This window comes from Falco rusticolus, chromosome 3 (genome assembly GCF_015220075.1).
Source record: "Falco rusticolus isolate bFalRus1 chromosome 3, bFalRus1.pri, whole genome shotgun sequence".
Classification (NCBI taxonomy): Eukaryota; Metazoa; Chordata; class Aves; order Falconiformes; family Falconidae; genus Falco; species Falco rusticolus.
In genome coordinates, this window is record NC_051189.1 from 70,715,133 (window position 1) to 70,726,223 (window position 11,091).

Consider the following 11,091-nt stretch of genomic DNA (forward strand, 5'->3'; position numbering starts at 1 on the left):
AAACCCTGAATAACTCCTGCTAATTTTAAGCAATACAGAGCCCTTAATTAAAAATTAATTTTAAAAAGGAAAGAAATAAAAAAATCAACAATATTTTCAGTCAATGATTTCTGACATCGTTTTCCATGATTTTGTTTTCTACCTCACAGAAAGGAATTCCCATCATAATTCTACTTCCTAATATACATAAAATCGGTACACTGAACCTCCTGTTAAACTCCTTTCTACTTCAATTGTGTTCTCCAGGTGATTTTTCTTTACGTATATACTCAAAATAAAATCTGAAAAACTGTTTGCTTTCCTTCCACAGATAGGCAGAGTTCTGTTTACAAATATTGAAATTTAATATTGGATTAAAGAGGTAAATCAGTTTTCCCTGGTCATCCCGTCGTATCCAAATTATCCAATTAGTTATAGCCTTCTATGAAGCTACCCATCTCATGATGTTGCAATTATCTATAATATGCACATAATAGAAAATTGTATTCTGTCATTTCTCCCTGGTTGAAATTGGTATAGCAAGAAAATTACTAAAACAAACCAAACCCAGGTATTAAAAACTTGCAAAAGGAGCAGGGAGAAGACATCTACAAAGGACTAAAAAGGAAATGTGAGACAAATACAGGTTCCTTTCAATGAAGGCAAGATGGGAGAAAGAATTTACATCTCCAGCACAAAACAGAATGGACATGCAGAAACGTAACTGGTCATAAGAAAAAAAAATTTAATCTTTAGTACCTCCTACAACTATCAGACATCTTGAAATTTTATCAAGCTTAGCAGTAACTGCAGCAACCAATGTATGCAGTCAATGTAATTTGGCTTATTTGTCCCTATTTTGTTGCTCTATGCTGTGTCTATGCTGCAGACACTGCAGGCAAGACACCAGTTTCAGACTATAAAGAGAATTTAAAGTGGTTGCAACTTAAACATTTAACTCTCAGTCATCTAAAGACACAGTAGATAAATCTCATCTTCCAGTTATAACCACAATGAATTCTAAAGTGCCACTGGACAAGTCAGTTTACACCAAGACCGTAACATCACTGAAAAAGTTAGGCTGTCCTGTAAGTGCTATGCCATGACAGAACTAGACACTCAGCTGAGATTCTGAAATCTCAGTAATTAGTAATAGTCCTGAAGTAATAATCTTTAATCGTTCTCTGAAAATAATACCTGATATTACAGCAGAGCTCTGAAATTAGAGCATACAAAAACAATCTCCCCATTGAATAGTGCAGGAAAGCAAGAAGTTGGCAACACACACCTGAACACACTTCCTACAAAAGTACACCACCAAGAACAATCACAACTATTCCAGTACTTATCTGAAACAAGGGATGGAAAAAAGGAAGAATCCATGCCAAGTGGGATATTCCACCCAGCTGCTGAAAACATATGGGCAAGAATACTTAGCATAGCTTTCACATACCCCTGCAAAAGATGCCCCCATCTCTCAAGACACCTCCAAATATTCAAGATCAACAATAAAAAAGGTAAATAAAATCTGATTGCCAGTAACAGATTATGACAAAGCATTACTGTAACCCATCCAGTATCCATTCAATTAACAGTATCCTTAGCAATACAGGCTCACTGGAACTGGGAAGGTTTCATGTTAAAGTGTTGGATCTTTGTCACGTATCTGTGGTCACTATCTTTTAATGGTAAAGTGGCTTTCAGAATCATTACAAAAGCATATTATCTTCATATCAGCATGAAATACTATTGAGAGGAGCTGCAAGGTATTTGTGTACCCCTAAGCTGTCATTTTTCTTCAAAATGCCAATATTTTTATAAAGCGGGACCAAATAAAAGAAAACTAACATACCTGCCATAAGACATTAAGAGAACAGAAATTCAGCAAAGGGAAGTCGAGGAAGTGTAAAAGAAACAGAAAACAAGGGAACAACTTTCTGCTGCTTCAAATACTAAAAGTCATTGCAAGTTAGTAAGTTTTTACGGCTCAGAGCCTAAGCCAGGTTACTGTTCTTTATTGTACACGTTGCCACTGCAGCAAAGAAAACACCCAGTACACCAAGTGAACTGCATTTTCCATTTCTATCTGATGCACAGGTCACACCATATACATATTTATTCACTGTGCTTTTTCTTCCATTTTGGACTTTCAAGTGGTCTTCGCTTTTCTCTGCCAGCTTCGTTTTGTCCTTTCTCAGCAGAAACAGAAGCTCTCATTTCTCTTCAGCACCACTTCCAGTTCAAAAAAAAAGATCACACACCTTAGTATCACCACATTTAAGTTGTGAAGGCTTTCCATTTTTCCACACCTGAAATGAGTTTTGCAAAAAGCAGCAAAGTCAGAGGCACATATTTCAATAATCTCCTCATTCACTGTAATCTTTAATTCACACGCAGTAGGAAGACCCAGCACACAACAGAAAACAAGTCTTAAGATTTGCATTGTTGAATCATCTCGCGTTCCAAGCTCAGAATCTACGCTTTTTAATAAACACTAATACTGCAAACTGATTCTGAAAATCCCTTTCCATATCACTAGGTTATCAATTAGGTGCCATTCCTACCCATCAAACTTGCAAGATTAAAAACATACAGGAACTTTAAAAATTTAGCATACTATTAGTGGTGTTTGGAAGCCTACTTTTTGAAGAACAAAGATGAAGCTTACTTGCAGTATTATTGATGAAGCCATCAACACACACACAATTAGTTACTTACAGTTTGGCCAACTCACTATCTATAGTTAGGACTTGACTATTTGTGCATTGACTTATTTAAACAAAAGCACATACAGTTTGAGATTTGGGCAGTACTCAAGGAGCATTACAGATGCTTTGCACCTCTTATTAGAAGTAATTTCTGTCCTTGCATTAACAGCCACAGCAGAGGCCTGGGAATGCCTGTAAAAGGCCATACTTGGGATTGGAAGAGATAAAATTAAACATTTTCAGATTACTAAAAAATATTTCAGTGGCAAATGCAAAAGCCACCACAGCAACTTCCACTTCTAGAATTTCACAGATGGCCACTGTTGTACTGGCCTTCTGTGCAAAATTAATATACCAAAAATAGGCACAAATGCAATAAAACGTTTTAGTACCTTCTGCAGGTGCCCCTTCTCTTTCCATTCTTCTGTTCTGCTGCCATCAGCCTGCTTTGCCAATCTCGCCTTGGATTCCAGCAATGTTTCCTTCTATTCTTCTGGCTCCTCCTCATGCTTGCAAACGCCTTTTTGAAAGTATTTATAACCACAAGTGGATCACGATGTTTCACCAAAATCTAGCTCCTCAGAAAACCGGAATTCAATTCAGATGACACCAGATGTAAAGCTTAAATGCATCTTCAGCTATTACAGGGCATGGTATAATCACACACTGCACATCATTCAGGGCACAACTCAAGAATCCTCTGAGATACAGTGGTCCACACTGCAGAGATGAAGTCCATACGACTTTCTCATGCTCACCACCACACACTTTCCCCTGCCACAAGTGGGCTTCACTACTCTGGTTTCCAACTGAATTTCTACTTGCAGCAGATACAATGACTGAACTCTAATGCCATGTTAACAACCCTTTTGAGAATAAGCTGCACATTTTACTTAGCTTAATATAAATTTCCTATACCTACACCAAAAGTAATATGCTATCTACCAAGAGGAAGCCTAGCAGAGTGGGAATAGAATGGTCATTTCTGTGTCTCCATGACAGAGATGGAAAACACCCGCTAATTCAGGCCAACACTTGTGGTATTAAAAGAACACCTCCTCTTCTGCATTTCATTCATTCAAAGAATGAATATGAGATAGACATAGCAATGGATTAGGCAGTGGGATTTATACCTTTTCCTGCCACTGACCTCCTAGATGAATTTGGTGTAACCGCTTTATACCGCTTATTCAGTCTCCCCCAGCAGTAAAACAAGGATTGTGGTTTCTCTTCAAACCACCTTGATATCTATGGATCAGAAGCGCTGTGTAATGGCTAATCAGTTCCTGTTTTTCAAGTCTTCATTCCAGGTCTCCTACCAGCAGGTATGTAACATCTATAGTAATGCATATACATGAGGATGCCAATGCATATACATGTACCATAAAGAGGGGTGGGAGGTTTCCCCCTAGTTCGAGGAGTGGGTGAATCAGAAAGGAGGAAGAGAAATAAAGATGGTTAGTTATTTCTCCCTTAACTTCAGCTCACATCTATTTAGATTACTACTAAAACGCACACAAACCTTTCTCTGACTAAACACACTATGCGTTCTTCCATATTCATCAATGTGTCAGATGAGGTACCTTTTATCCATGGTGAAGATTAAAATGGTGAATTGATTATAAATATCTAGAATCAGAAACTCAGCAGAACTTCATACAGCCAGATACTTCTTAATGTCCTGTCCTTTTTAAAAGAAGCTACATTCACAAAAAACACTCCTAAGCTTATGATAGACTCTTCAAAGTAAAAGCACAAAATTTCAGTAAAATTCATTATCACTGCGTATGAAACAAACTTACATTTAATATAAAGAAATTCCCTGCTTGATGACAGGTCTGTTTGATATCCTGCAACAACCTGCAGTCGTCAGTTCACATTCCAAAAACACCTGTTAAGAGTTGGTCTTCCAAAATTATTTTGAATTGCATAAAATAAAGCTTTTATTTGATAACAAGAAAGTCATGATATACACATAGCACAGTCATCTGCTGAGCATTTCCATATTTTCAAACCACTGCAGTATGACTGCACACTACACTAAGTGTCCTAAAATATGGCTAAGGGACAATTCCGCAATTAGAATTAAACCGTTTTCTTCAGCAGCAACAAACAAGAGTTTAACACTGTGATCACACAGTTGACATTAATTCCTAAATTTAATTAACATTTTCTCACCTCAGTCTAAATGATGAGTTGATCTTTGGTCGTAAGCCACCATTTTCAAACAGCTGTACATGTTGCTGATTATTTGCATGGACCTTCCAACTTATACATATTGGGTTCCTCGCAGAATGAGGGCTATCCTTCTGTTCTTGAAGCCCTTCATCCTCTAGTTCACTGGATCCATCTACCACTGCTTGGAGAAACTTCTTGAGCCTGCTAAGTACGTTCAGCCTCCACTGCTGAGAAGTCACTCTGCGATTTGGGTTAACAGAGAGCATCCAGGAAAGTTTCTCTCTGTTTTTCAGTCTTTTTGACAGTTGCTGGTGAGAAATAAGCTCTACAAAATTCTTCAACAATATACTGCTGCGGTCTGTGAGAAGAGCTGGGTATGCTTCCAATAAAACGTCCAAGACTTTCAATGAATCTTCCTGAATTCCCTCACTGATATGAGTCATGGCACTGGATAGATGGGCACTTACCAAAGGAAAAAACGGAGCAATCTGTTCTGCTCTTATTTTTGAAGCCAAGAATTGCAGCAGGTGAACAGCTGCTCCTCTGACACCAGAATCTTTGTCTGTAAACACAGCTGCCACCTCACTTATTATGTTTGAAAGGTGTGCATCAATTACAAATGGATACTGAGACAGGAGATCTTTGAGCCCAAGGAGTGCATTATGCTTAACCCCAGGACTATAGTGATGCATCTGTGAAAGCAGATCCTAAAAGGAAAGAAACATACATACTTGCCAGCATTATTACTTTTAAGCTCCAGCACATTTTTCTTACAACACTCAAAAATACAGTCTATTCTTATAATGTACTGCTGTTCATAACAGTGTAATATGTTCAGAACAAGTATTAGTTTAAAGCATAACAATGAACAAGTCATCAAAATTCAATTACAGGAAAAATAAGCCACCACGTTTGTCCTTCAGGTAATTAGATACTTCTCATTCTTAAGTTTATGTACAACCCTACTGACTTAACAGAGGGATGACCAAAAATAAGTCCTCTCACACTTGTTCTCAAAAGCACAACTATGAAATCTCAGTCTCACCAGCTTCCTTCAATTTAAGCAGATTGCTGCAAGAGACAGAAGATGACGCAAAGGAAGGACAGCAGAACCACCACTGAAAGAAATACACTATTTTTTAAAACACTGTCTCAGGAGATCTACTTTAAAAAAAACCAACGCCTTTAAGTTACGAGCCAAGACTTTTTAAAAAAATGAATGTTAATCCTCAATACTTAAATCAGTGTGCAACTTCAGTTTTTGCACTGGTAAAAAACTTCCCCTTGGGTTATACGCTGGTCCAGGAATTTGAGTCATTGAATTCCTGCAACAGCTTACTGTCAAGAACAAAGAAAGAGGCTAGTCACATACTCTGATGGGTTTCATTATTTATTTTTTAATGATTTTTTTCCCTAAACTCTAGTAAACATAGTAAGCCTAGATAAATGACAAGTAATTTTCCATCATTTCAGAATGTAATATACCTTTATGTTAAGTTTTCTATTTTGCGTAGGAAGCACTCCATCTTCTTTAAGCTGCTCAGGAATTTGTATGGCCTTTGTTTTGAAGGTAGTATCGGTTGCATTCTCTAGTTTAGGCTTTTTTTTCCCAACTTTTAATTTCACTTTCTGGAAATCTTCTTGATGTTTCCTTTTTTTAGTCATTCTGATTCTCTGCAAAAAGATATTCAGAATTTTAATTTGTTTAAATACACTACAAACAAGTATTTTTTCCACCAGAGAGCACCAACTTCCTAACAAAGGCTACTGTTTCCACACCTTTTCCTATGCATAAACTAGTGACGCTCCTCAGACAAGATGCTAGGCTAGACATGCAGACCGATTCAGCACAGTTGTTCTTCTAGTGTCCAGAAAACATTCTGCTGCTCCTTTGATTGTCTCTGCTCTGAGAACTACTTCATTGGAAAAGATGACTGAAGTAGCTGCATCTTCCGCTGCCTTATCAGCTAAGTTCTTGTTTTTATTATTTTAAAAAGTTCCTGCCAATAAAGCAATGTTTTATACAGTTGACTATTGGTTAAGGCAAAGAAGCTCAGCAAACTGTTTCATTTAATTTGTACATTGTTTACCAATTCAATCATTAACAGCATAATCTATATGGGTACACAGGTAAAATCATGGGTTTAATCAGCTTTCACTGACAACAACAGTATACAAGAACCTAAGAAAACTTCCACTACACACTGAAAAGTCAGCCTGTACATTTAAAAACACTAACCAGAAAAATGAAGGGGGAGGGGGATGACACTGAAAAACAAAGTCATTTATAAGGCATAAGAGATAAGGTAGTATGAGTAGCTATACTCGGAAGTCATACAGACATACCAGATGTGCAAAAATAAAACAAATTAAAACCGACCTCAGTTTCTGAATGACCTTTTGGCTTTGACATGTCTGTATTGATAAGAGTAATCTTAATTCTACCAGACTTACAAAAATATCCCAAAACAAAACAAAAAACCCTATCCACGCCAACAAACAATACACCACAGGCTCCTTTATTTAATCTTCCTTCCCTTCATCTCTGTATTTCTAAATTCATCCATAACAAAACTCCAGAAGCTGATGTGAAAACATTCAGCATCAGACACAAATTGTGCCTAGACTTCTGTTAATTAAGACCATGAATCCGAGGTCTGATGACTCCTAGAATTGGCTGTAGTGATTGCTTACAATTTTTAAGGGGGAGACAAGCACAAAGCCATTCTGATGTTGAGGTTTAACATCTCACAACTTTCTAATGATCACAGGAAATTTATGGAGCTGGAAATCTAAATAATTCCAGACCACCACTGTACACAGTATAAAGCCCATGTTGTCAGGTACACAAACTTTTTGTTTCTTCCCCCTTTGAAACTACTCTTTGGGTAACTAGATTTTGCACGTTCTTACAATCTGAACTATACAAAAAAGCTGCAAACACAACATTCAGATTTTAAAGACCATGCTAACTAAAAAAAAAAAACAACCAAAAAACCAAAACAAACCAAACAATACAGCTGACTAAACACAGAAATTTCTAAATAAAACATCCCAAACAATGATTCTTTTACGGTGGATATAATCATCATTCACTCTAGAAAATAGAATTCTACAGTTGATATTCCCAATGGACTTCAAACTGTAAATTTGTGCTTAGTACAGTACTTCATATACTTATCATCAGGATGATCACTACGGAATGCTTTAAAGCCAATTGTCATTTTCTATCCTTTCAAAACACTTTAAACAGCTGATTATACAAACATCTGACTACAACTTAATTTCCGCTTTTTGCATGCTAGCTTAAAACAGCTATATGTACAACCATTTAGCGTAAGTAACCTATCAGTTGAAAAGGCTTTAAAAAAACTTGGGGTTTGGTGCCAAAATAAAAAGGTTCTTTAGTGTCCAATTGTAACAACTATGGTTTCACAGGCTTTTGATTTTTACCATGTGCATCTTTTATTAAAGAATTACGATTTTTACTACTTGACGGAAAGACATGCAGAAATAGCTAGAAGCTTTTGACATGCACGTTATTTCCACTTACAAAGCTTGCTTTCATGGAGATGTTGAGCAAGCCTCAGTCTACGAGACGAATCGTTTGGCTTCCAATTAGCATTAAAAACTTAACAATACAGGTGCACACGCACCTGAACAAAGTCAGTGAAGTTATTTTAAAGGAGGAGGCTTATAAAATACGCTTTCCTCTTACTAAAACAATGTAGCACAGTTTACCTTGCATGGCACACTTTGGCAATGATTTATTGGAAATCTAAACATATCCCTTTCCAATTCAGATGTACCGCGCTAAATCAGAGATAAAACGGTTACAAAACCAAAGCCTTGAAAACACCAGAGTGTCTACCTAACAAAACATTAAGCAAAACTGTATACAGCTTATGAAGTTACGTAAATATTTTAATGAAACTTCTTGCTGAAACCGCCTTTTGACTTCAACTGCATTTTCAGCTGGCCCTCCTCCAACAGGACTGAGCTAAGTGCTCCTCAGAGTTTACGCACCACTACAGTTTTACAATCCAAACCATTACAATAGAAGTCAATGCCAGCTCCCTGCAAGGCGAAGCTGCACGCAGCGCTTTTCAGGAGCTGCTTCAGGTGCCACTGGGCCACCCTGGCCTCAAGCTTCGGGGAGCTGAGGGGAACCAAAGGAGCGACTGTTTCACCTGCGCTGGTCTCCCTCGCAGCTCTGAGGCGTATCCTCAGGGAATCCCGCTGCCAGCACGCTGACAAGCTCAAGCAGTCAGGAAAAACCTGAGAAACCGAAAGGCGAGGTACCTGCGCTACCTCCCCTCATCCGATAAAGCCTTCACCTGGGCCAGCCCTCCCAGCGAGGGGTCATACCTGGGCCAGCCGTCCCAGCGAGGGCGATACTTACTGGCAGGTAACGCTCTGGGCTCCCGCGCTGGACAGCACATCCCCCGTCACCACACAACCCCACCACAGGCCGCCTCACGCCGCGAACGCCATACCCCGAAGCCAAAGCGCTGCTGAGGCAGAGGCGGCGGCTCCTCCCGCAGGTCTAGGCCGGCAGGCGACCCTCCTCACGGTCCCGGGGCATCCTCCGGCTGCTCCCGACGGGCCGCTGCCCCCGCTCGGCGCCGGTCGCTCTAAGGGGCGTTCAAACAGAGCGCGTTACTGCCCGCCCGGTGCCGGGGCTCCCGGCGGGGAGGCCGCGAGTTCGGCTCCCGCGAGCCCCCGCAGCCGCGCCGGGGGATAACCCGGGGCTCGGCCGGCGGCGGGCTCGGCGGAGCGGCGGCGGCGGCGGACGACGCCCGCGGCTGTGCTCGCGCTTTCCCGCCGCGCTGCGCAGGAGCGCGCGGGCAGGGGGCGGGTCACACAAAAGGCGGCCGCCGGCGCGGGGCAAGGCGAGCCCGGCGCCCCCCCGCCGCGCCGCCGCCAGGGCCGGCCGCCTCCTCCCGCGCGCCGACGGCGCCGCCGAGCCCCGCGCGCACCGCGCCGGCCACTCACCAACCACGCGGCAGCGCGAGCACCCTTCCGCCCCCGACAACCTGCCCGGAAGCGGCCGCCCCACGTGAGCGGCGGCGGCCAGCGAGCGCCCCGCGCGGGAAGGAGCAGCCTTCCGCCCCGCTCCGCCGCGGCCGGGGCGCTGGCGCCACCTGCAGCACCGGCAGCCCCGGCCCGGGCGCCGGGTCACGGGCTCGGGGAGCGCGGGCGGGCGGCCCCTCAGCGGCGGGGGGGGGGAGGAGGGCAGCGGTGCCGGGGGGCTTTCCTCCCCCGAAGCGGTGCCGGGGTGCGGGGGGTAACGGGACCACGGCGGCAGTAGCAGCGAGCAGCGGGACTCGCGCCGCAAGGCTGGGAGCGCACCGGGAGAGGCCGCCGCGCCCGCGGCAGGCGGCTGCGCGGCTTCTCGGGAGGAGCGGCGGGCGCCCGCGCCGGGGCGGGCCGGTCCCAGCGGGCGCGGGAAGCGGCGCGAGAGCAGGCTGCTCCCATGCCGGTCTTGGGCAGACATCGCCGCCGCGCCCTCCCAACTCTCCCCTTCCCGCCCACCCGCCCGGGAGGACCCTTCCCACCTGCCACCTTCCGCCTTCTAGAGGAGCAGAAGTGCTGTGGTTTCGTTAAAAATCTCCTCCCCGAAGTCTCTGGTCCCCGAGTAAAACATGTAAAACTAAAAGAAAAATGAATTCTCTCTTTTTTTCATCCTATTGCTGAAGTTTTAATTCTATTAATTCGCCGGTGACCCCAGATGACTGCCTTGCTGTTACTCTCAGAAACAATGTATCATATTAAATACAGTCAGCAACATTGTTTAACTTCATTAGTAAAGAGACTGCCTTTTTTCCTTACTTTACACTTCTGGCACAAGTAAAACATTATCTTTAAAAAATATTTTGGAACAAATACACCGTTTTCCATTAGTATAAGAATATACCAAGCCATCACAAAACACAGGCAGATACAAGAACAAAATAATAGTTCCGCAGCCTCTATTTGCACCAGAGGAAAAAAAAAATGAAGGGGAAAACAACTCTAACAACTGAATAGGCTATGTTAGACCGTATTCTCAGAAAACGCTTCCAGAAGGATACACTTTATGATTCAGAAAACTTAGTTTTCCCAGTTGTCTTTGAGAAGTACAGCAGCACTCTGCCAGGTACCGTCCAAACCATTTTACAGAAGTGTTTCCATTTTCAGCGTGCTCCTCTGGCACCCAAGGAAGTAAGAAATAACCAAATCCAAG

General features: G+C 42.3%; 1 protein-coding gene across 5 annotated transcripts in view; it reads right to left on the reverse strand.

The window, feature by feature from the left end:
* Nucleotides 1-9,952, reverse strand: part of TEX10 (testis expressed 10) — a 59,645-nt gene extending 49,693 nt beyond the window's left edge. For 2 of the 5 annotated variants that reach the window (XM_037382270.1, XM_037382266.1), the window contains exons 1-5: nucleotides 9,861-9,952; nucleotides 9,268-9,499; nucleotides 6,645-6,865; nucleotides 6,351-6,539; nucleotides 4,866-5,572 (exon numbers count right to left, since the gene is read on the reverse strand). In XM_037382270.1, the coding sequence (XP_037238167.1) occupies nucleotides 4,866-5,572; nucleotides 6,351-6,530 (887 nt within the window). In that variant the 5' untranslated portion in view covers nucleotides 6,531-6,539; nucleotides 6,645-6,865; nucleotides 9,268-9,499; nucleotides 9,861-9,952. The remainder of the gene's footprint in view (nucleotides 1-4,865; nucleotides 5,573-6,350; nucleotides 6,540-6,644; nucleotides 6,866-9,267; nucleotides 9,500-9,860) is intronic. The other 3 variants (XM_037382269.1, XM_037382268.1, XM_037382267.1) reach the window with 3 other exon arrangements.
* Between the last annotated feature and the right edge of the window lie 1,139 nt (nucleotides 9,953-11,091).